At 48.5% G+C, this 26,821-nt stretch overlaps 1 protein-coding gene across 1 annotated transcript in view; it reads left to right on the top strand.

Annotated features, from left to right (window-relative positions):
- LOC142575026 (neprilysin-1-like) overlaps positions 1–26,821 on the top strand; it is a 278,838-nt gene that overhangs the window by 233,009 nt on the left and 19,008 nt on the right. Inside the window, exon 7 of the mRNA XM_075683998.1 lies at positions 622–734. Coding sequence (XP_075540113.1) covers positions 622–734 — 113 coding nt within the window. The remainder of the gene's footprint in view (positions 1–621; positions 735–26,821) is intronic.

Genomic DNA, 26,821 nt, shown 5'->3' on the forward strand with positions numbered 1-26,821 from the left:
TGAAAGTGTAGCCGCCGGTGATGTGAGGACTGCCGATTAAAGAAGGCCCACGACCAGGAGAAGAAAGCTTCTGCTGGTGAAAAGGACTCATTCTTTTCTTAAAACACGCCAGCAACGTGCTGTGGTGTCCCAGACGGTTTAAAGGCTCGAACTGCGCTGTGTACTACAGGGTGCCTTTACGTCCACACAGTTGCGATTTTGTCTGGAAAGGTGGCGCGAAACTCGCGGGCTCACTCCACGGTAAGGAGAGCATGTCGATCGGTAATGGAAATTAAGCACTCGTCGTTACCGTTTTGGTCATTTTGCTCCTTTCGTCGCACGCACACACTATGGCGTTAATTCTAGTTCACTGTAGTCACCTCACACACAAAAACATTCGATGTATATAAACATATTAACCAACTTTGCCACGCTTTACGCCATGCTAAGTAATGCTTCTCACAGTGCGTGGGATCTGTACAATATTTTGTTAATTCATCCGTCATAGTTATTTTTTGTTAACTTTACCGTGAAATCGCGCAAATAGAATCTTGAAATTCACGCGACTTGGTGACACAATCCTTGGCCGGATTTTAAATTCTACAGTCAGTTTTCATGACAATATTTACTCCCATGACGCAGATACCAGACCTCAGGAAAGAGGAGTTCTTTGTGTCAGCCCTTCACGTCATCAAGGCATACGTGGTCAGCGAGCTTCGAAAGCTAAAGTTCATTGGTTACAGGAACGATTTCGGGTAAGATATTTTCCTCCTCTTTATTGCAAGGTTGCTTCTTAGGACACAATTTTAGCATATAAAGGCCGTGGAACCCCTCTGTTGATGAAAGTCGACCATAATGGGACGAGCGGGGAAGCAATATAGAAATATACCGTAATGTCCACGAATCATATACGAACAGTGTATGATCGCACTCTTCTTGTTTGCTCTTGGAGCTCCTGCCGCTCCTAACGAAGTTTGGCCAATGTACACACAATGCAGCTCACTGAGCAGAATATTGCAGAATACTTTTGGTGCGCAACAAATAGATGTTGCGATATGTCATGTCACTTATACTAGCGCCTATAGTCATCTTCCGCTTGGAGATCCCACCGCTGTTTCCACGCGCAAGGAGCAACCTAAGTTTACGTCGAAAAGATTGATTGAAGAGAGGATATACCACGTGCTCCAAGTTGACGTCGAACAGGGTTGTCGAGGGTTAACGCAATGCACGTGCATGCCCAGTTGGCCGAGTGTGCGCGATTGCCGAGCCTGCTTTCAGACCATAGGCTACCCAAGTTTTCGGGAAAACGGTTAACCACGGACAGACAGATACACCTACCGCTGAACAAGGGCAAGTTTCCAAGTAATATTTATTGAATTAGAAATGAGCGCTAGAATTTGTAACATAAGCCGACGGGACCACTGCGGTGCTCCACTTTCCTCCTGATTAAGCAGCGCTTTATTGCAAAGCGACACCGACGCTAGAAGGAAGATAGTGTGAAAAGCAGGAGAGCTGCACTTTGTCTGGGACGTTCAATTATTTCATTTGCTTTCGATGTGTCCATGAACAGCTGCGAAAACCTAAGCAATTGTGACCTCTTGAATTCACAAAGGAAAAAAAAGCAAGCACGACAGGCGATCAAACAGCGGTACAAGATAGTGCAGGAAAGGGAGAATTTATTTATATAACAAAATAGGTCGGAGAGCTCAATGGCGTATCAAAATGTCAGCATAATAATTTAAGGTCTTTTGCTGGGTTCAAAGACGTGTTAAAGCATTAGCGCTAAGAGTATATTTTCCATAAAACACATTCAATACGCAAGTATGCGCATTTCACAAGGAACAATACAGCCGATAGCAACTTTTTACAGGAGAAATAATTCTGGAATAATTGAATTAATATAAAGATTCACAATTAATTTGTGAAATTTTTATGGCCTTATTTTATATATGCATGCCATACGCTCATATAGTCAGGCTGAACATGTCTTCCGAGAAATTGATCCGAGAAACTCTGCGACCAAATAAATGTCTCTGAGCGCATTAAGTTTTTGCCGCGATGGTCAAAGTAATACTTGTTCAGAAAAGCAAACTGCAAGCTAGAAGGGACGAGAGAAACATTAACCGACGTAAGCAACATGCGTATCTTTTTGGCATTCTTGAAATGAGTACTAAAGTTCTCTGCAGATCGATAACCCTGGTTGGAACGGCTTTTTGAAAAAGGCGCAATTAGGGTTAATATTTCTTTAATTCCTAAGTTGGAGCCAAATTTTTATACAAAGGACTAAGAATGATTGAAACGTAATATTTGGAACAATCTTTCTCTTTCGAGAGATTTTTCAATTGTATAGGCATATTGACACGTGTACTTATCTTTATCGGGCGACCCCGTTTCGCCAACTAACAAATGTAATCGCACAGCGCGGGACGCGCCTGCATGTATCCGAAGTTTCTGGAAAGTTATAGATACTTCTACCCGGCTATCTGTTGTCGCCGAACGTTGTGTTATCCGATTTCATCGTGTGACGCGAATGGTGTAGAACTTTGTGGAAGGTACGCGGGTCCGAACGATTAGTCTGGAACATTCGACGACTGCTGTATAAAAGCCGACGCGCTTGACTCGCTGATCAGATTTTACGACGATCGCCGACTGTGTTCGCCGCTCTCGTTGTGCTTTAAGTGTAGCCTGTTTTGTGGGCACAGGTTCGCCCAATAAGAGCTAGTTTTTGCATTTCAAAGTTTTGCTACTGTGTTCTTTGACGTCACGACCACGTGACATCTGGTGGAGGTGCTTTGCGTTCATGTACCGGACACCCCCACAAAGCCGTGACCCAAGCCCGCACTCGGAAGACACCAATGTCGCCAAGAACCAGCGAGGTAGCCGCAGGCTGCAAGGACTGCCCCCGGAGCACGGACCTTTGCCTGATACGACTAGGAAGATGGCCACCAAGTCCACCCCGATGGCAGCCCCAGCGTCACCCGTCGTGCTGCAGCAGCCCAGGGAGCCTCCGACGTTCCGCGGTTCAACTTTCGAGGACCCGGAAAGCTGGCTTGAGACGTACGAGAGAGTCGCTACCTTTAACAACTGGAACACCGACGACAAAATGCGATATGTCTTCTTCGCTTTGGAAGACGCGGCCAGGACGTGGTTTGAGAACCGAGAAGCCACCTTAACGACCTGGGAACTTTTCTGAAGCAGCTTCCTGCAGACATTCGCAAGCGTCGTACGCCGAGAACGAGCCCAAGCGCTATTGGAAACCCGGGTGCAGCTACCTAATGAGACGACCGCGATCTACACGGAAGAAATGAGCCGTCTCTTCCGCCACGCCGACCCTGAAATGCCCGAGGAGAAGAAAGTCCGCCTGCTGATGCGTGGTGGGAAGGAGGAACTTTTTGCCGGAATGGTACGAAGCCCACCGAAGACCGTCGACGAGTTTCTTCGCGAGGCCACCAGCATCGAGAAGACACTCGAGATGCGACACCGGCAATTCTACCGCCGCACAAACTCGACAAACTACGCCGGAGTTCAATCACTGGCCACCGACGACCTGCGCGAGACAATCCGAGCGGTCGTGCGGGAGGAGCTACAAAAGCTGTTCCCACCATCACAGACTCAAGTGGCTTCGATTGCCGACGCCGTGCGTGAGGAGCTCCAACAACAACTTGGAGTAGCCCCTGTATCGCCCCAGCCTGAGCCGCAAGCGATGACCTACGCCGCCGTCGCACGCCGTCAAGGTCCCTCTCCGCGACCGCGCCAGGGCCCTGTCACGCCGCAGTTCCGTCGTCCGCCGCCGCCAGCGCCAGCACGACCACCCGTCGCCCAGCGCACCTACGCGAGGAAGACGGACATTTGGCGCGCTCCTGACCACCGCCCGCTCTGCTACCACTGCGGAGAAGCGGGGCACATCTACCGCCGATGCCCATACCGCGACTTGGGACTGAGAGGTTTCGCCGTCAACGCGCCGCGTCCACAGCTTGGAGAGAGCCCACGTGACATCGCCGACTACCTCGCCGCTACTCAGTGGAGCCCTCGACGGCCGTCCCGTTCGCCATCCCCAGGCCGCTACCTGTCGCCGCAGCGCCGACCATACACTGGCCCAGTCCGGGGTCGGTCAGCGAGCCCATATCCGGAAAACTAAAAGCAGCAACCGATGGAGGTGCGGTTGCTGTTCGTCGAACTGACGAAGATCCTCCGCCGCCGACGAAGACACCGACGAAACTACCTCGACGACATAACGACACGCCGCCGTCCCGACGAAATCAGGAAGCCAAGACTACACCGACGAAAGAAGACTTGACGTCGCGACGTACCAGCTTCAGTTCAACACGACGCAGCCGTGATCCGACGCCAAGACCCAACTGCAACGCAAGACAAAGAACCACCGACCTCGACGTGCTTCTAGACGGCCACGCAGTCACCGCCTTAGTCGACACAGGCGCCGATTACTCAGTCATGAGTGGACACATCGCCGTCCAGTTGAAGAAGGTTAAGGCTGCATGGGAAGGCCCTCAAATTCGGACCGCAGGAGGACACCTGATTACGCCGACAGGAATGTGCACGGCAAGAATTACCATCCACGACCGGACTTACCCTGTCACCTTCGTTATCCTCCAACACTGTTCACGAGACGTCATTCTCGGCATGGACTTCCTCAACCAACACGGCGCAGTCATCGACCTGAAGTCGAAGTCAATAACGCTGTCGGAAGTTCATGCGATACCGCCGGAGAGCCCTCGTAGTCACCACGCCTTGAGTGTGCTCGAACATCACGTGAGCATCCCGCCTCGCTCCAGCATTTTTATTTCGGTCGGCACCGACACACCCGCTGGCGTAGAAGGAGTCATCGAAGGCGACCAACGTCTACTGCTAGACCGTGAAATTTGCGTCGCAAAAGGGATCGCTCGACTGCACGGAGGACACACGAAAGTGTTGCTGACAAACTTCAGCCAGGAGTTCAAGCACATCAACAAGGGCACGACGATCGCATACATCGAGGAAATTCTGGAAAACAGCAATGCGTTTGTCCTCTCTGATTCTGCCGCATCTACCCCGATGACCGTAGTTCCCGAGCCAGACTTCGACATAAATCCAAGTCTCCCCACGATTAAGCAACAGCTCAGAAGTCTACTTCGACAATACAAAGAGTGCTTTTCGACGTCATCAAGGATTCCACGAACCCCAGTCGCAAAGCATCGCATAATAACGGAAGAGGGCGCTCGACCTCTCCGCCAGAGCCCATACCGAGTTTCGACGCGAGAACGTGAAGCTATAAGGCAGCAAGTCGACGAAATGCTGCGCGACGACATCATCCAGCCGTCCAAAAGCCCGTGGGCATCTCCTGTAGTCTTGGGGAAAAAAAAGGACGGAACCCTGCGTTTCTGCGTCGATTATCGTCGTCTGAACAAGATCACGAAGAAGGACGTCTACCCCCTCCCACGGATAGACGACGCACTGGATCGGCTCTGCAACGCTAAATACTTCTCGTCAATGGACCTCAAGTCTGGCTATTGGCAAATAGAAGTCGACGAAAGAGATCACGAAAAGACTGCCTTCGTCACCCCAGACGGCCTCTGCGAGTTCAAGGTTATGCCATTCGGACTGTGCTTGGCGCCTGCAACGTTCCAGCGCGTGATGGACACAGTTTTAGCAGGATTGAAGTGGCAGACCTGTCTCGTTTACTTGGATGACGTCGTCGTCTTCGCCGGAAATTTCGACGATCACCTGAGGCGGCTTGCGACAGTACTAGAGGCCATCAAGTCATCAGGGCTCACTCTGAAGCCGGAAAAGTGTCGATTCGCTTACGATGAGCTTTTGTTCCTAGGCCACGTCATCAGCAAATCAGGAGTACGCCCCGACCCACAGAAGACAGCTGCCATCGCAAAATTCCCGCAGCCAACCGACAAGAAGGCAGTGCGCAGATTCCTTGGCATGTGTGCCTACTATAGGCGCTTTGTCAAGGACTTTTCACGCATCGCGGAGCCGCTAACACATCTAACCAAATGTGATGTCGAGTTCAAGTCGGAAACGCCGCAGGCCAAGGCATTTCAAGAACTCAAACGACGGATGCAGTCGCCGCCGGTACTAGCACACTTCGACGAGGACGCCGATACCGAAATTCACACTGACGCCAGTAGCCTAGGCCTCGGTGCCGTCCTAGTCCAGAGGAAAGAAGGACTTGAACGGGTGATATCGTATGCTAGCCGGTCGCTGTCAAAAGCGGAAAGCAATGATTCTACGACTGAAAAGGAATGCCTCGCCATCATTTGGGCCACAGCTAAATTCCGCCCTTACCTCTATGGCAGGCCATTCAAAGTCGTCAGCGACCACCATGCGTTGTGTTGGCTAGCTAACTTAAAGGACCCTTCAGGACGGCTGGCGCGGTGGAGCCTCAGACTACAAGAATATGACGTCACGGTAATATACAAGTCCGGAAGAAAACACTCCGACGCCGACTGCTTATCACGCGCCCCCATCGACCCCCCGCCGCAAGACGACGAGGACGACGACGCCTTCCTTGGGATAATAAGCGCGGAAGACTTCACTAAACAGCAACGAGCAGACCCGGAGCTAAAAGGCCTCGTCGAGTATTTGGAAGGGAACACCGACGTTGTCCCTAGGGCATTTAAGCGCGGGTTGTCTTCGTTCACGCTACAAAACAACCTGCTCGTGAAGAAGAACTTCTCACCAGTCCGCGCCAGCTACCTTCTTGTTGTACCGTCAGCGCTGCGTCCAGAAATACTGCACGCCCTACACGACGATCCAACCGCTGGGCACCTGGGTTTCTCCCGGACGCTGTCGCGAATACAGGAAAGGTATTACTGGCCGCGTCTGACCGCCGACGTCGCCCGTTACGTCAAGACATGCCGAGACTGTCAACGACGCAAGACACCACCGACAAGGCCAGCAGGATTACTACAGCCGATCGAACCTCCTCGCCGACCATTCCAGCAGATTGGGATGGATTTGTTGGGGCCGTTTCCGATGTCAACATCCGGGAATAAGTGGATCGTCGTGGCGACGGACTATCTCACCCGCTTTGCTGAAACTGTAGCTCTACCAAAAGGCAGCGCAGCCGAAGTGGCGAAATTTTTCGTCGAGAACATCCTGCTGCGACATGGTGCTCCAGAAGTCCTCATCACCGACAGAGGAACGGCTTTTACAGCAGAGCTTACCCAGGCCATTCTGCAGTACAGCCAGACAAGCCACAGGAGGACAACTGCCTACCATCCGCAGACGAATGGTCTCACGGAGCGCCTGAACAAGACCCTCGCCGACATGCTAGCAATGTATGTCGACGTCGAGCACAAGACGTGGGACGCGGTCCTGCCGTATGTAACCTTCGCTTACAACACGGCGGTGCAAGAAACAACACTGATCACGCCGTTTAAGCTGGTTTACGGCAGGAACCCGACGACGACGCTCGACGCCATGCTGCCCCACGTCACTGAAGAAGAAAATGTTGACGTCGCTAGCTATCTCCAGCGCGCCGAAGAAACCCGACAGCTCGCCCGCCTGCGGATCAAGAACCAACAGAGGACGGACAGCCGACACTACAACCTCCGACGACGCTTCGTCGAGTACCAGCCCGGCGACCGAGTTTGGGTTTGGACACCGATACGCCAACGAGGACTGAGTGAGAAACTATTGCGCCGCTATTTCGGACCCTACAAGGTCATTCGACGTATTGGCGCACTGGACTATGAGGTCGTGCCAGACGGAATTTCGCATTCACAGCGGCGCCGCGCACGATCTGAAGTGGTCCACGTGGTGCGTCTGAAACCCTTTTATGGACGCTGACGAACTTCCTTATTTTGTTGTTTTCTTTGCTACGGGTGTTTTTCTTATTTCGTTTGTACGCAGCATCGGGTCGATGCTTTTTTAAGAGGGGGGGTATTGACACGTGTACTTATCTTTATCGGGCGACCACGTTTCGCCACCTAACAAATGTAATCGCACAGCGCGGGACGCGTCTGCATGTATCCGAAGTTTCTGGAAAGTTATAGATACTTCTACCCGGCTATCTGTTGTCGCCGAACGTTGTGTTATCCGATTTCATCGTGTGACGCGAATGGTGTAGAACTTTGTGGAAGGTACGCGGGTCCGAACGATTAGTCTGGAACATTCGACGACTGCTGTATAAAAGCCGGCGCGCTTGACTCGCTGATCAGATTTTACGACGATCGCCGACTGTGTTCGCCGCTCTCGTTGTGCTTTAAGTGTAGCCTGTTTTGTGGGCACAGGTTCGCCCAATAAAAGCTAGTTTTTGCCTTTCACAGTTTTGCTACTGTGTTCTTTGACGTCACGACCACGTGACAATATTGTATTAAGATATTTCTAGTATTTATAACTGGGTTCCACATCATGGCTCCACCTCTTGATGCTACAAAAGTAGATAACAGTGTTTCAATCTTTTTAAAGCACCGGACAAAAATTTCGATTACGCAAGGAATCAATGAAAAATCCTGCACCGGATAATATTTGTTTAAAGGCTATAACTTTGAATGGTTACTCGTTAATCAAATAAAAAAATATTATCCAGCATCCCTATATTGTACGTGGTCATTTATCGAGAAAAATAGAAAATAGGTATCTTAGTTGAATTAATGAGTAATAGTTATGCGCACAGCGCTCTGTCACATTTTTCTGTAAGAGTTCAGTGACGCGCTGGCTGTATTTCGATGAAAGTTTTGAATCACTAGAGCACAACAGAAGGCGCGGATTTTTAACAGATTCTTGGAGATTGATTTCAAGCACGTTGGAAAATAACGGCCGTAAGATTTTATTCATGAGGCAAATAATGCTATTCACCAATGCGGATTTAGTCTGTCTACGCGGACAATCAGTCTTTATTCAGTGAGAGAGGGCTAGAACTAGCACCGTAAGCTGAGAATTGGTGTACACGGCAAGGTGGACACGGCACTATAGTTTTCTGATCGGACTGATGCCTTTATGGAGTCACAACTACTTTCCTTTTGCAACAGGAAGCAAACACAAGTGTGCGCAAAGCAAGAATGCAATTGTGGTGAATGAGCGAACCAAATGTCACAGAAGAGCCTGTGACATAAAAATTGTATCTTCGGGAGTATAACCTTTAAATTTCAACTGATATATGACGTCGCGTTATTTAATTTTAAAAACATGGAACACTACAATGATGATTAAATCTACAGTTCCAGTCACCAGATATAGGTGCTCTACTTAAAAAATATCTACAATGAATGCCTCGACGATACTGTTGCAACATTTCAAAATGGCACATGAAGGATAATTAAAAACATTTTTTTTCTACCAGCTCAGAAGTGTGATCTTTCGCTTACGCACTTAATAGCCGCTTCAACAATTTTATTAATTGCACCGTATGCGTCACCTATTTATTTTCCAAATACGGAAAGTTCGTTTTATTTAAAATTTTTATGATTTGAATTCCATCTTTCGATTACTTCCGATGTCTCCTCCCGACCAGACGGGTTTCCGTCAAACTCTTGGTGTCATACACATCGTTGACCCAACACAGTGCACATTTCGCGTGACTGCGCAAGAAAATAAATTTTTCGCCGCTGTTTTCCAAATTCATACAACACTTCAAATTCTTTTTATAAACCGAGTTTTTCTTATAAAACAACGCGGGATACAGCACAGGCTGAAAGTGGAAAATGAAAGTGTGCCGACCACGTTTGACAGTAAGCATGCTTACTGCTTTCTGTTTTGCGAAACAGTTAAGAGGAAGCTTTCGTTCGGGTGCTCCTATGTAAATACATGTAAAAGGAGAATTCGTTTTTCTCGGCAACCTCTGCACCAAAATTGACGAGGCTTATGGCACTTAAAAGAAAAAGACTTAAAATCTAGTGAGTGTTTTCTTTTGAATTTTCGGTTTATGTCGACAATTTTCTGCGAAAATTGGCAGAATCAAAAATTTTCAGGCAACAAAACTATCAAGTTTACAACTCCGTAACTCACGAATGAAAAATGATATCACAATTATGTGAGTTGCATCTCGTCGTACTACTAATGCGGACAAAATTGACATGTTAAATATGAACTTCAAAAAATTTAGTAATGTGTAAATACAGCTTGTGCAAAACCCTTCTACGCAACGTAACCAATTCCCGCAATATATAAGTTGACACAGGCAATTTGTTCGCTTTGAATGATCTAATGGATGCCGTGTACAGAACCGCGATATCTGTTCTTGGTGCAGAGCTTTACATTTGTAAACTTCGTGCTTCTAAGTTCTTCAAGCTTCCTATTTTTTAAAAACTATTGTAACAAAGGCCTAAATCTAAATTCCGTTGGAAACATTCACTAGAATTTGACGACTTTATGTCTCAAATTCAACTAATTTCTTTGAAATCTGTCCAGGGGTTATCTCAGAAAAAAACATTTTTGCGTTTTACGTGTATTTGAATAGGCTGCGTCGGCGTAGGGCTCGAGCTAAAGCATCCTCTTCCTTTTCCCTAAAGCTTCCCAGGACCGATGGTAATAAAATTGGTGGCATTTGAGTTAGAAAGTGCAATTCTAGTGAATGTTTCCAGCGGAATATCGATTTAGAGCCTGCATTTTATTACAAGAGTACTTAAAAATTAGGTAGCTTGAAAAAAAAAACAGAAGCACGCAGTTTACAAATTCGCATCTCTGCATCAAAACAGATATCGCCGTTCTGTAAACGGCATCCGTTAGATCATTGATAGCAGAGAAATTCGATATGGCATTCTATATGTTACGTGAATTTGTTACGTTGTTTACAAGGGTTCTGCAAAAGCTGTATTTCCGTATTGCTAAATTTTTCGCGATTCATGTGTAACATATTGTTTTTGTCTGCTTCAGATGCACTATTAGGTGCAATTTACAGAATTGTATTATCATTTTTTGTTGCTGAGTTAGAGTTGTAAACTCGATAGTTTCATTTTCTGAAATATTACGATATCTGCCAATCTTTAGAAAAAGAGAGACAAGATAAATAAAAAACTCGAAAGAAGCAGTCAATAGATTTTAAGTTTTTCTTTAAATGCAACAAACTTCGCCAAACTTGGTGCAGTGGTTGTCGAGAAAAACGAAGAATTCTCCTTCCACATGTGCTTAGATAGGAGCACCTGAGCTCAAGCTTCTACTTAAGACAACTCAGCATCTTTGAGAAAGTCATGCAAAAAGAATGAATAAACTGAAATAAACTGACCTAAATAGTCTGTCTTTGAAAAAGCAAAAAAAGCAAAGTGGCTCCTTCAAAGTATCATTCCTTAGCAGCATTTTGACTTCAAATGAGAGTGCCACTTCTTAGCGGGACTTAAGCCGCTGACTGCTACAGCTATATCGTAAATAAAGAAATTCGTCAACAACGAGGTTTTACATATTTGCAGCGACAATCTCAACAATGCAACACAGAACTACACCGCAGCGGGGAAGTATGAAGATACGGACGCTGCGCATGAGAAATATCACACAGACGGAAGGCTGAAACGGCCAGTTATTGTGAAATTACCAACAATAGTTGTATAAGAATGCTGGGATTGTAGGTCTTGCATTATAATTAGCGCAAGTTATTAACGGACAAAAAGAACAAAGTGGACAAAGACAGGCGCTACTAAAGGCTGTTTATTCTTATGCCATCTAACCGTGTGTGTAGAATTGCTTGTAGTGACAGAACTGGTACAGTGGTACTGAAACAATATTTATGTTCCCTGTACGCCAACGGAAATATATTTATTCATTCGTTTCAAACCTCCGCATATCCTGATCTATTGAAGTTAGTCAAGGTAGTGCCCATACTTAGACGTGGGAATAATAAAATACCTGAAAATTAGCGTCGTACTTCAGTATTGACACTTGCACTTGTCTTTATCGGGCAACACGTTTCACCACCTAACAAATGTTATCGTACAGCGCGGGACGCGCCTGCATGTATCGGAGGTTTCTGGAATGTTGTCGATGCTTCTATCCACTGTCTGTTGTCGCCGAACCTTGTGTTATGTGATTTCACCGCGTGAAGCGAATGGTGTAGCACTTTGTGGAAGACACGCGGGTGCCAGCGATTAGTCCGTAACATTCGACGACTATTGTATAAAAGCCGACGCGCTTGACCCGCAGATCAGATTTTCGACAATCGCCGACTGTGTTCGCCACTATCGTTGTGCTTTAAGTGTAGTCTGTCTTTGTGTGCACTAGTTCGCCCAATAAAAACTAGTTTTGTCTTTCACAGTACTGCTACTGTGTTCTTTAGCGTCATTACCACGTGATATCTGGTGGAGGGGCTTTTCGTCCATGTACCGGACGCCCCCGACAAGCCGTGATCCAAGCCCGGACCGCAAAGAGAGCACCAACGTAGTCCCGGACCATCGAGCAAGCCGTCGTCCACAACAGCTGGCCCCGGAGCACGGACTTCTACCTGAGAAGACCGAAAAGATTGTGCCCAAGACGACCACAATGCCAGCAGTCGTACTTCAACAACCCAGAGAGCCCCCTACCTTCCGTTTAGCTGCGTCGGAGGATTCGGAAACCTGGCTCGAAACCTTCGAAAGGATCTCGACCTTTAACAACTGGACATCTGAGGATAAGCTACGATATGTGTACTTCTCCTTGGACGAAACCGCGAGGACTTGGTTCGAGAACCGGGAGTCCACCCTTGCAACATGGGACCTGTTCCGCAGTAACTTCCTGAGGACGTTCACGGGCGCTGTCCGAATAGAAATGGCCGAAGTTCTGCTGGAAACCCGAGGCCAACTACCCAACGAGACCATCGCCATCTTCACAGAAGAGATGACTCGTCTTTTCCGGCACGCCAACCCGGAAATGTCCGAAGAGAAAAAAGTACGTTTCTTTATGCGAGGCGTAAAGCAAGAACTTTTCGCCGGACTAATCCGAAACCCACCAAAGACCGTAGTTGAGTTCCTGACAGAGGCTACGACGATTGAGAAAATTTTAGAAATGCGCACTAGGCAATATAACCGCCAAGTGCTCACGTCTCAGTGTGCCATCGAAGCGCTGGGCTCCATTGATCTCCAAGAGACCATCAGTGCCATTATGCGCGAAGAACTGCGCAAGGTCTTGCCTTCGTCGCAGCCTCAAGTAGCTTCGTTCGCTGAGATCGTGAAAGAGGAGGTTCAGCGATCCCTGGGAGTTCCTGAGCCGCAACCTCAATTACCGCATCCCCAGCCAGAAGCGATGACCTACGCCGCCGTCGCACGCCGTCAAGTTCCCCCTCCGCGACCGTGCCAGGGCCCTGTAACGCTGCAATTCCGTCGTCCGTCGCAGCCGCCGCCAGCACGGCCACCCGACGCACAGCGCACCTACGCAAGGAAGACGGACATGGCCGGCTACCACTGCGGGGAAGCCGGCCATGTGTACCGCCCATGCCCATACCGTGACCTGGGATTGCGAGGGTTCGCCGTCAACGCACCGAGCCCTCGGGAAGGTGAACGCCCTCGTGACATCGCCGACTACCTCGCCGCTACTCAGTGGAGCCCTCGACGGCCGTCTCGGTCGCCGTCACCACGCCGCTACCTGTAGCCGCAGCGCCGTCCATACACTGGCCCAGTACGGGGACGCTCCGCGAGCCCATATCCGGAAAACTAAAAGCAGCAACCGATGGAGGTGCGGTTGCTGTTCGTCGAACTGATGAAGATCCTCCGCCGCCGACGAAGACGACAAAGAGACCATCTCGACGACATAATAACGACACGCCGCCGTCCCGACGAAGTAAGGAAGCCAAGACTACACCGACGAAAGATGACTTGACGACGCGACGTTCCAACTTCAGTTCAACACGACGCAGCCGTGATTCGACGCCAAGACCTAACTGCAACGCCAGACAAAGAACCACCGACCTCGACGTGCTTCTCGACGCCCACGCAGTTACCACCTTAGTGGACACAGGGGCTGATTACTCCGTAATGAGTGGACACAACGCCGCCCAGTTGAAGAAAGTTAAGGCTGCATGGGAAGGCCCTCAAATTAGGACCGCTGGAGGACACCTCATCACGCCGACTGGAATCTGCACGGCAAGAATAACCATTCATGACCGGACTTACCCTGCCACTTTCGTTATCCTCCAACAGTGTTCACGAGACGTCATTCTCGGTATGGACTACCTGAACCAACACGGCGCATTCATCGACCTGAAGTCGAAGTCAATAACGCTGTCGGAAGATAAAGCGATACCGCCGGAGAGCCCTCGTAGTTACCACGCCTTGAGTGCGCTCGAAGATCAAGTGAGCATCCCACCTCGCTCCAGCATTGTTATTTCGGTCGGCACCGAAACAGCCGCTGACGCAGAAGGCGTCATCGAAGGCGACCAACGTCTACTGCTCGACCGTGAAATTTGCGTCGCAAGAGGGATCGCTCGACTGCATGGAGAGAAAACTGTAGTGTTGCGGACAAACTTCAGCCAGGAGTTCAAGCACATCAACAAGGGCACGACGATCGCATACATCGAGGGAATTCTAGAAACCAGTAATGCGTGTCCTCCCGGATTTCGCCGCATTACCCCGACGACCATGGTTTCCGAAACAGAATACAACATTAATCCAAGTCTCCTCGTGATTAAGCAACAGCAGCTCAGAAGATTGCTCCGACGATACAAGGGCTGCTTTTCGACGTCATCGAAGATTCGACAAACACCAGTCGCCAAGCATCGCATAATCGCCGAGGAGTGCGCTCGGCCACTCCGCCAGAGCCCTTACCGGGTTCCGACGCGAGAACGTGAAGCTATAAGAGAACAAGTTGACGAAATGCTGCGCGACATCATCCAGCCGTCGAAAAGCCCTTGGGCATGCGCTGTTGTCCTGGTGAAGAAAAAGGACGGTACCCTACGTTTCTGCGTCGATTATCGTCATCTGAACAAGATTACGAAGAAGGACGTATACCCCGTCCCACGGATAGAAGACGCATTGTATCGCCTCTGCAACGCTAAATACTTCTCGTCGATGGACTTCAAATCTGGCTATTGGCAAATAGAAGTCGACAAAAGAGATCGCGAAAAGACCACCTTCATCACCCCAGACGGCCTCTACGAGTTTAAGGTTATGCCATTTGGACTGTGCTCGGCGCCTGCAACGTTCCAGCGTGTGATGGACACGGTTTTAGCAGGATTGAAGTGGCAGACCTGTCTCATTTACTTGGATGACGTCGTTGTCCTCGCCGGAAATTTCGACCATCACCTTAGGCGGCTTGCAACAGTACTAGAGGCCATCAAGTCATCAAGGCTCACTCTGAAGCCAGAAAAGTGCCGCTTGCTTCGCTTACGATGAGCTTCTGTTCCTAGGCCACGTCATCAGCAAGTCTGGAGTCCACCCCGATCCGCAGAAGACAGCTGCCATCGCAAAGTTTCCGCAGCCCATCGACAAGAAGGCAGCGCGGAGATTTCTTGGCATGTGTGCCTACTATAGGCGATTTGTCAAGGACTTTTCACGCATCGCTGAGCCGCTGACACAGCGGACTAAATGTGACGTCGAGTTCAAGTGGGAAACGCCGCAGGCCGACGCATTTCAAGAACTCAAACGACGCATGCAGTCGCCGCCCGTACTTGCGCACTTCGAATAGCACGCCGATACCGAAATACACACTGACGCCAGTAGCCTAGGCCTCGGCGCCGTCCTAGTCCACAGAAAAGATGGACATGAACACGCGATAGCTTACGTTACCCGGTCGTTGTCAAAAGCGGAAGGCAATTATTCTACAACCGAAACGGAATGGTTCGCCATCGTTTGGGCTACTGCGAAATTTCGCCCTTACCTGGCGAAACCACTTTGAAGGGCAGGCCATTCAAAGTGGTTTCAAAGTTGTTTCAAAGACCATTCAAAGTGGTTTGAATGGCCTGCCATTCAAAGTGGTCAGCGACCATTACGCATTTTGTTGGCTAGCTAACTTAGAGGACCGTTCAGGACGGCTGGCACGGTGGAGCCTTAGACTACCAGAATACGACATCACTGTAACATACAAGTCCGGACGAAAACACTCACATGCCGATTGCCTATCACGCGCCCCATTGACCCGCCACCACAATAGGACGAGGATGACGACGCCTTCCTTGGAAAAATAAGCGCGGAAGATATCGCCGAACAGCAACGAGGAGACCCGGAGCTAAAAGCCCGAGTCGAGTATTTGGAAGGGCACAGCGACGTTGTCCCTAGGGCACTTAAGCGTGGATTGTCTTCGTTCACGCTTCAAAACAACCTACTCGTGAAAAAGAACTTCTCACCAGTCCGCGCCAACTACCTTCTTGTTGTTCCGTCGGCGTTGCGTCCAGAAGTACTGCACGCCCTACACGACGATCCAACCGCTGGGCACCTCGGATTCTCCCGGACGCTGTCGAGAATACAGGAAAGGTGTTACTGGCTGCGTCTGACCGCCGACGTCGCCCGTTATGTCAAGACATGCCGAGACTGTCAACGACGCAAGACACCACCGACAAGGTCTGCTAGATTACTACAGCCATTCAAGCCTCCTTACCGACCTTTTCAGCAGATCGGGATGGACTTGGGACCGTTTCCGACATCAACTTCCGGAAGTAAGTGGATCGTCGTGGCGACGCACTATCTCACCCGCTTCGCTGTAACTAAAGCTCTAACGAAAGGCAGCGCAGCCGAAGTGGCGAAATTTTTCGTCGAGAACATCCTGCTGCGACATGGTGCTCCAGAAGTCTTCATCACCGACAGAGGAACGGCTTTTACAGCAGAGCTCGCGCAAGCCATTCTGCAATACAGCCAGACAAGTCACAGGAGGATAACTGCCTACCATCCGCAGACGAATGGTTTCACGGAGCGCCTGAACAAGACCCTCGCCGATATGCTAGCAATGTACGTCGACGTCGAGCACAAGACGTGGGATGCGGTCCTGCCGTACGTAACATTCACTTACAACACGGCGGTGCAAGAAACAACACAGATCACGCCATTTAAGCTGGTTTACGGCAGGAACACGACGACGCTCGACGCCGTACTACCGCACGTCACTGACGAGGAAAACCTTGACGTAGCTACCTATCTCCAGTGCGCCGAAGAAGCCCGACAGCTCGCCCCCCTGCGGATCAAGAACCAGCAGAGGACCAATCAGCTGATACTACAACCTCCGACGACGCTTCGTCGAGTACCAGCCAGCCCGGCGACCGTGTGTGGGTATGGACCCCGATACGCCGACGAGGACTGAGTGAGAAACTATTGCGACGCTATTTCGGACCCTACAAGGTCATCCAACATATTGGCGCACTGGTCTATGAGGTCGTGTTAGACGGCATTTCGCATTCACAGCGGCGCCGCGCACGATCTGAAGTTGTCCACGTGGTGCGCCCCTTTTACGGACGCTGAAGAACTTTCCTCATTTCGTTGTTTTCCTTGCTAGGAGTGCTTCTTTATTACTTTCGTTTGTTTAGAGCATCGGGTCGATGCTTCCTAACAGGGGGCGGGGGGGGGGGGGGGTTGACACGTGTAGTTGTCTTTATCGGGCGACACGTTTCCCCGCCTAACAAATGTTATCGCACACCGCGGGACGCGCCTGCATGTATCGGAAGTTTCTGGAATGTTGTCGATGCTTCTATCCACTGTCTGTTGTCACCGAACCTTGTGTTATCTGATTTCATCGCGTGAAGCGAATGGTGCAGAACTTTGTGCAATACACGCGGGTGCCAGCGATTAGTCTGTAACATTCGACGACTACTGTATAAAAGTCAACGCGCTTGACCCGCAGATCATATTTTCGACGATCGGCGACTGTGTTCGCCGTTATCGTTGTGCTTTAAGTGTAGCCTGTCTTTGTGGGCACAGGTTCACCCACTGAAAGCTATTTTTGTCTTTCACAGTACTGCTACTGTGTTCTTTAGCGTCACTGCCGCGTGACAGTATTAAGATGCACTATTACAGTATTTGAGAAAGTAATTTCTAAACAGATGACTAGATTTTTTAGGTGCAAATCTGCCGTCCTCAGTAAACGTCAGCATGGCTTCAGGGCTATAATGTCCGAAGATATTGCTGTACTGGGCTTATCTGATATTGTAAGTTTCGGTCTGAACTACAGGAAACCGTGCTAGACTTCTTTCTTCGCATTAAAAAGTAATCAGGTAGTGTGGACAGTGATGTATGAATATTTGGTAAGTCAGAAAGCAACGATTTCGTGGTGCGTCACTAAACATTTTGTAGCTATGTGTCTAATAGAAACACCTTGGCACTCCACAAATTTTCTCGTCCACTCTCGCATTACCACAGGTGTACTCCAGGGCTCCGTATTCGATCCAGTATTTTTTTTCCTTGTATGTGAATGAATTGCCCGAACTAACATTGATTTGTCGTTCATAATATATGCAGAAGAGGCTGTTCTTTCCTGTGCTTATGACTTTTCAATTGAAGCAGCCCATAGAAGCCCTAATGAATAGCCACTCGTTAAATAGCAGCTTTTGTTAAATAAACTATTTCTACACGCAAAAAGAGACACGATACACAATGTTCAAATCTATTTAGAAGGTTCCGACAGAGGTGCCACTTACACTAAACGTGAATAGTAATGCGCTCAAACTAATAAGTATTTGGAATATTGGGGGGGGGGTTACATTGGATGAGTTTTTTTCATTTGAAGCCAGTGGAGCAAAGCCTGTTACATTCTACTCAAGTGCCGAAAATTTATTTATACAGATACCCTTAAATACGTGTTTTTAGCGTATTTCACAGCCATCTTTCGCAATGTGTTAAATGGTGGAACCACAGTTATCGTTCGTACACTAAACAGGTTATACAACAAAAGAGGGATGTCAGCTTTATGACTTCCTCACATTGCAAGGCTAACACGACGCCGCTCATTCAACAACTACTTATTTTACCACTTGACTGACTACTACATCTTATAATTTTGTGATACTTATTTACGGCAACCTCACCAGGTACCCGCTCTCCGCGACTAACTTTACCTTATCAGCACGCTATATACGCAGTGCACTAAGAAATTTTCTGTTTTCGAAGGTACGCAATGTGTATGGTAAATGGAGCATTTCAAGTGCTCGAATAGTCGAGTGGATCGTTCTACTCAAGGAATTTATACATGCAGCTCATTTTCAGTACTTCCTTCCAATGTTTAATGTTATATCCACCGCTTTATTTCTTTCTGGTGCGTATTCATTTATTTCAGCTATACCTCTTACATCTTAGAGGGGTAATATAGTTTGGGCTAGTTGGTTACAATTCATGTTCAATGTTATTTGCGCATCACTTGGAACGAGTAATGGGGGAAAACAGACAGAAACGCCAATTTTCAGCTGGTTTTATTCGTAGGATTGTCAACTGGTTTACATACATACATAAATGGGGCGTAACATGAAAGCCACCATAAAATATGCATGCGAAATCAACCAGACAGACTTACGCACGTACATTAGCAATATCAAAACAAATTCTAAATAATACATGTCACACCCAAGGCAGACATGTCGCAGGCCTACGCATCTATCGCTCGGCTTTCGCAAAATCCGGCCCCGTTAAGACAACTAAGTGGTCTTAACGGGGCCAGATGTCGCGGAACCCTCGCTGTAATATTTGCGATACAACGATTTTGTTCTCATCTGTATGGACGCCCCTTCACAGTCGTCACCGACCATCATCCGTTGTTTTCTTGTACACGTTCGTGTCCCTTCTGCCAGCCTTGCGCGCTGGGCGCTCAAACTGGTACCATAAACCGCTTGACTTCCTGTAATTAAAAGCAGTTGAAAGTTGGTGCATGTGTTTGTCATCCCCCAGTCCTCGGTGCAAGTAGTATGTAAAACATTGATGATGCATTTTCAAGATCCATTGTATCCTATTCTAAACTTTGATATAAAGTAATTATTGTTGCTTAATTGACAAGTATGTGTGTCTGTGCTATCTGTATTACTCTGCTTCTTTGCCTGGATTTGTTGTGCATCCCAACTAACCTCGAGCTAGGGATCCGAACAGATTTGTTCACATATATTACTTTGGACTGTATGCAAGAAATAAAATTAAATTCATCTCAAATTCTATGAACAGGCGCCTTCCACGGTCGAGAACAGTGTTGCCGCCATACTGGCATCAGAAACTCTCCGCATACGTGAACAAATAAAGACGTTTGATGCCGCACTATGCCATTCAGTGATGACCCCCATCGTCCACAACGGGACGTTGCCGACGACCCCTGCCTGTCTATTCTATGAAATGGATTATCGAAAACGTGAAAAGGTGCCGGTAGGGCAGGGGGTCTTAGCAGCGTAAACATGTCCCTGCTTCACCAAATCCTCACGCCACTTCGGCCGCGGCTACGTCCAGCGCTGTCTCAGCGTTGACTGGCATTTCCTTACCTAAGGTGTGAAGGGCGCACATTTGCGTCTCGTGCAAGTAGAGGATCAATTCCGCTTGGGAGTCGCGTCCGCATGAGCTGCTGCTGTAGCAAGTAGTTGGCGACTTATACACCGTGTATGAGCCTAAATCAAGCTCTCATCACGTGTCTTCAAGTGACAATATCTTCCACATGTACTTGTAGAAGAAATACGCGTACGGTGATAACTTCAGCACCTACTCTGTGACGAGGCGGCCTTCACTGGCAGGGAAATTTTTCGTAAGTGGTTCGTGCAATTCTTTCAGCGCTCGTGCGCATAGCTTTTACTGCTGCACATCAGCTCCCGCTTTTAGACTTCGCGCATTTGTTGGATCGCGGGACTGATCTCCCCGCACAAGCACCCAAACGGCCGACCACGGATCACTTCTGCACGATTATGCCGTCTAGCTGGCACATCTTTTCTGGCAGCCTCCCACCGCCGTCCAAGTTCCCTCACCCGTGGTTATCGGTCAACGCTGCCTAACCTCATTGTTCTGCCCAAGTGAATTTTTTGGCACCCACTAGGCGGAAATACTTGTCGGCCAATAAACCTCTCCACTGATAGTATCTTGTGGGTTATCGGGACGAACAAACGCAGGCCAGCGGAAAGGAAGTGTGTCCTCAACGTAAAAGTTTCCTCTCGCACCCGCTTTGTGTCATTGATAGCATTTACCTGCTTTAGTTTTGGGCCTTCAAAAGTAAGTAAATCGCCCCACAAGAGCAGGAAGTGTTATCTGCAGTTCAAATTATGTTGAACCAGTGTTAACCAATGAGCGATTCGATTAGCGACGCCCAGCGGTAGCTCAGACGTCAACATGCAGAGTGCGAGGACGCTTACGAAGCACGTCGACTGACCAGCGGGTTCTTATGGTGCTGCGACGGTTTTAGTTAAAAGAACAAAAAATGAACGCCGAGGCTCGACCATGACAACGTAGCGAGAACTACGAATACGCGAATCGCATGGCAATTATCCTTCATGCTATTCGCATACCATGTCGGTGCAGGTGTTCGTTACTCTCCTATAACGAGAGAAACGAGAAGGCCTCTACCAGATGCGGGTGAAAACGGCCTGAACACCAGCCATCTTTTTCACGTCGTGGAACTTCAGTCAGGCACTCTTGGGAACAGAGCCGCTCAACCCTTCATTTTACCTGTACCCACGCCGACCGACGCACCCGTGTCCAGTCCGTACATTTGAAGAAGTCAATGCCTCTATAGGCAAACCTGGGGCCACGTACGGCTGGACACCCGTCACATAGGTTCGCGACCGCTATGTCAGTGGTTATTCTGGACTAGTTCCGTCCACGATGACGTCAATAGCGCGAACTTTGAATCATTTTGAAACTGATGTGAGCTGCCTCTGATTTATTGACGCCGGTATGACATGTCGCGTGGCGTCATTTCTTCTTCTGTTGTTTTGTTGAAGCCCCAAGTTGTGTTCACTCCTCCACGAGCCTTCCGAGCTCACAAGGCCCCTAGAGGGACGACCCAAACACTCACTTGCACCCTGCATCACCGCTCAAGGACAAAAATCACCATCCGCGTGGCCCGACAAGAGTCCCAACACACTACACTACTTGGTATAGCACAACTGGGCCCGAATCGTTCAGAGTTTGCTTAAACTCTTGTTAATCAAATGGTATACAGTGTGACCGTAATTTCAGCGTGATCATCTGGTCAACAGCAGCTTGATATCGCTCACACTAGTGCAAATTATCACAAAGCACCGTTTTGTTGCGCTGAATTACACTCATAACAATGAATTTTGCCACTGGCGCATGGCATGGCGCACTCTTCGTGATGTTGTCGAGTTGTCTTCACGGTAAACAAACACTTCCAAAGGGGTGGCATCAAAAGTTAACGATTTCTTGAGCGAACTTTTACACAGAAAAATCAAGGAACACTGAGAGCACAACGAAGCGGTGAGCACAATCGTCGACTGCGGAAATATGGGGACGCATGCTGGGTCGATAATCCCCAGCAATACTATCGCCTGGACCATGAGGCACACGCTGATTGGCTAGTTGAGCAAGATCGGATGAGCTCATGGAGGAAAGCAACCAATTAAGAGACGCCTTGATATCACGTTTTTGAAGCCGGCAATGCCGTCAGGTCGGTGTGTCACTTCCCGTTGCGCCTCCAGTAAGCTCGCCGGAGAAGATCGACGCGAGCTGTGGGCTTGCATTGCTACAAGCCGCCGGCAGAATGTGCTGCCGACGCGCGTCATAACATAGCCTGCGAAGCTTCTGTAACACTTTTAATGAAGCATACGCGCTCCTGCGCTTTTCCGTTGCACGTTGAAGACAGCGACGAAGACCCACGCCATGATTGCTAAAATGTGTCTGTTGCTGACTGACAACTCTCTCTCACAGACCGAAAACAGAACTTTTAAGCTTGCACGCCACCCTCCAAAGTCAGAATGTGCTGCGAAAAAGACATGGGCCGGTAAAAGCTACCTTACTTTTCAGAGGCCTAGAACAGCGGCGAGATTTTCACGGTCATGGTTATTATGGCAACGTTGACGTTAGGAGCCCCAGTCCCAGTGGTACTTTGCGCAAAAAACAATGTGACTACCGCCACATTTTGTGCAATACGTCCAGGCTGGCAACTCTTATGCTGTCCTTGCGCCATGGATGAACTGCTTGGCTGGTTGAGCACTATTTCACGCCAAGGGGACAGTATCGTGGAATGCGATCTTCGGAGAATACCTACCATGATGTACGGCTAAAGAATGCCGGTACCCGCCGTGGTTGCTCAGTGGCTATGGTGTTAGGCTGCTGAGCACGAGGTTGCGGGATTGAATCCCGGTAACGGCGGCCGAATTTCGATGGGGGCAAAATGGGAAAACATCCGTGTACTTAGATTTAGGCGCACGTTAAAAAACCCCACGTGGTCGAAATTTCTGGAATCCTCCACTACGGCGTGCCTCATTATCAGAAAGTTCTTTTGGCACGTAAGAGCCCATAATTTAGTTTTTTTAAAGCACCTCGGCCATTTGTACACGAGTCATCGTTCATTCTATTGTAATCGCTGATGCTGGCACGCGTTCTACAAATTATTGCGACGTGCGCGCCACGCTTGGAATCAGATAGCAGACAGATCTCTCGCTGCAGAACTGCCGACAACGTACAAGAATGAACTGATGCAGCTAGCCGGCGTCTTGCACCAGGCGATCCTTTTGTGTACTCTGTAGCCGTGGAGAAATGGTCACTATGAAAGCGAAGTACACAGTATATTACCCCTCGTTAAAGACGTCGTACTGATGCTCCGAACAGGGCCGCTATCTTGTACACGTTCGAAAAGCCGACGTTCGATTTCGCCTCGCGCGATTGTCCAGGCTGCGCCGATATCGCGGCCTAGGCCAATCTAGTCCAATCGCGTGAGGCGAAATCGTACGTCGGCTTTTCGAACGTGTACAAGATAGCGCCCCAGAACACTAAAGAGAAGAACTGCACGCGATAAAAGAGCGTTACAAAACAAGCAAGAATTGCATTTTCACAGTGCGTTAGCGTGCATAGAACGGCTTAAGGCGCACAAAACTGATTACTTTAAGTTTTGCACAGCGCTACTGTGATTGCGTAACAGCTCTGGGCAAGACCTCATGTTGAAGTGCACCAAAACCTCTGAGGATTTTTAATACAGGGTGTCAAAATGAACGCGAACTCTAATCGGAATTGTTGTTTGGGCTGATGGCGAACCTGAACCGGTTTCTATAACGTGCCTGAACCCGAAACAAACCTGAACAGAAAAAAAGTAATGTCTATAAGTGTACTACAAAACCGGGAAGCATGTAGGGTGCTTAAACGGTACGCTACTTTTCGAAACATTTACTTCTTCAGTCGCTACACACCACTAGCTGACAGTAGGATTCGAGGGGCGTATTAAGTGTGAGAATCGCGATAAGCCTAGGCAGAGCCACTTGCGCTTCTCAACTCGGCAATGCAAGTTCTGTTCCCGGCCAAAACGTTGTTTCAGGGGCTCCGCAGAATCGCTCTTTCCATCGAAGCTCGCAACCAGGCTTGCTACTATTATCACAGGAACCGTAAAAAAGCACAAACTAGGATGTACGTAGATCACAAATTACGGTGTTCCCGGAAAGAGACGATAGGAAAACTGACCAGTTAATGAATGCGCCTTCTTGTAACAATATAACCGTGATGGCTAGTATGAATGCCGTCACCATTTCTGTGCGCAAAGACAGGCGGCTAACGGTATGGGAACTGTGCTTTTTGTTGCGTCCCATGGTTCAGCGTACGTTGCCGCTTCCAAAATAAATACAACGCTCTTCCATTCATAATTCTTTCCCGGACCGCATTTCGATTTCATTCCAAGTATTTGTATCCGCCCTTGGTCAGCGCAAGGCTCTACGCCACATACCGCTGCGTAAGGAAAATACGTCATGGCATTTAGCACGCACTGTACTTGTATATCTATCACGAATATTAATGACCTTAGCGGCTTTTGTTTAAAAAAGGCAAAAGAAGCAGTAAACTGTGTCTAGCTTCTTTCTTTGCAAGAAACTAAAAGTTAGGAAGTTTTAATTTAAGTAACACAATGTTAATTTGGGCTCTCATGCGGCAAAGATAATCGCGCGAAAAGGTCACACAGTGAAAAAGAAAAACGATCCTGTAGGGAATCGCGCGGCCGGTGTTCCCGTTCGGATCTACGCCCGCATCGACGGTACATCGTCAAAGCGATTGCTTATAGTTTAATTCTGATACTATAAGGGAGAACAACGGTTCCTGCTGTCTACAGGGGAAAAGAATGATGCAAATTTAGGTTTGTCTAAATTATGGTGGTACAGCAGGACCGTTCTTGCAAGTTGGCGCAATTTGAAAAACACGACATCAGAGCGCTAAAGCAAAGAACGCAAGCGAGAAACACAGAGCGCTGACTACCAGCTGATTTACTGAAATAGAAGCTGGACAATAGTGCAGTTCTTGGGCCCGCGCAACGGACGACACGTGACGTGACATTGAAGGATTATTTTTGCCGTTACATCTGTCATGCAAACAAGCACATCTCAGTATCACACAACGTTAGTGATATGTTACTCACACGAGTGATACCTTTGCTTTTGATGTAGCGCGAATCACGATTTGTTGCCGCTCCGACCCAGTGTGGCAACGTGCGTGAGGTAGGGCTCACACGCGCAGGCATTGCAGTGTGTGCTGAGAGGCGCGCTATCCAATTTATTTTAAGTTGTTTGGAAGACTCCCTGATTCTACCATTAAGGCATATGCCAGTTTGTCTTACATACAACTTTCCGCAGCTACGAGGAATATCAGAAACTACCCCAGCAGCACCGCGCACCAATCGCTTAGCCTACATCTTTGGGCACCCATGCCTCCCAGTAGCCTTAGTACGACGACATAACTTGGCTAGTTTGTTGGGGGCGGAAAAAACGACACAGAAGCCGTGTCAAGCGGCCACCTTAAGGTTGAGGATAATTTTGTGCATGCACAGCGCAACCTCTGGTGTAGTGGCGTTCGTTCTGGCAACGTCATATTCAAAAGTCGAGGAGCTTTTCCTAACATTACAGTGAACAGATTCGACCACAGCGTGGACTGCCGCGTAATGGAACCAGCTTTTAAATACATAGTGATTTCATGTGAAAAAGTTGCCGGCATTGTATGAACACGAGATTTACGCAGCGCCGGGCCAATCTATATAGAAATACAATACCACGTTTTGGAACCTTTGATTTGGTCGAGTCGCACGGGAGGAATGCTTCCTTAACGCGCGGGTTATAACCAAAGTGAGCATGACGGGGTAAAGACGTTAGGCTGTTATTTAAAGAATGTAATGTGTTTGCAAGAGGTTGTTCACCAGTGAAAGACAGTCCTTCTCCACATCGATTGTGATTGCCTAAAACTAAATCGACAGTCCCCTGAGAAGTCACTGGGTAGTCGCTTCCTAAAAGAATAAAAAATCATCAGCGCACATAAATACTTTCAAAAGAAGACGTGAGCAGTTAGCGCGCTGTAGTGAGTGTGAGTAGTCAATATTAGATAAAACTCTCAAAATATTGGCGCAGTTGGCATATATATAGGTGTCTCATTTTAGGGAGCCAATGAATTAACTTTCTTGATTTAGGGAAATCAATCTCTTTTTTTTTACTCATCTCAGCATCGCTGGATTCCTTCCAAACAGTACGCGGTGCTGTATTATTGTGTTAAGCTCTTTCACGGAGCACTGCATTATAATGTTACGGTGAAGGGAACGAAGAAGTTGAATTGGACTAGACGAAGACGAAGTCTGGCAGTTGCCTGAACGCCATATACGTCAGTTGTAAATATACGTTATTTTACACTCGTGGGCCTGCTTTCTTCCTGCAACATTTTGGTGGAAGGTGCGGGGTACAATCACGGAACTTCGCAGCGGACGTCATCTACCTGCCACCATAATGGCAAATCATCCGGCACAGGCGACAACGCCTCAGCAGCCCGTGCCAACGGTCATCCTCACTCATCCGTAGGACCCAGGGACATATTGTGGCACGGACAACGCCGACGTCGATGACTGGCTTACGATGTACGAACGA

This window comes from Dermacentor variabilis, chromosome 3 (genome assembly GCF_050947875.1).
Source record: "Dermacentor variabilis isolate Ectoservices chromosome 3, ASM5094787v1, whole genome shotgun sequence".
Taxonomy (NCBI): Eukaryota; Metazoa; Arthropoda; class Arachnida; order Ixodida; family Ixodidae; genus Dermacentor; species Dermacentor variabilis.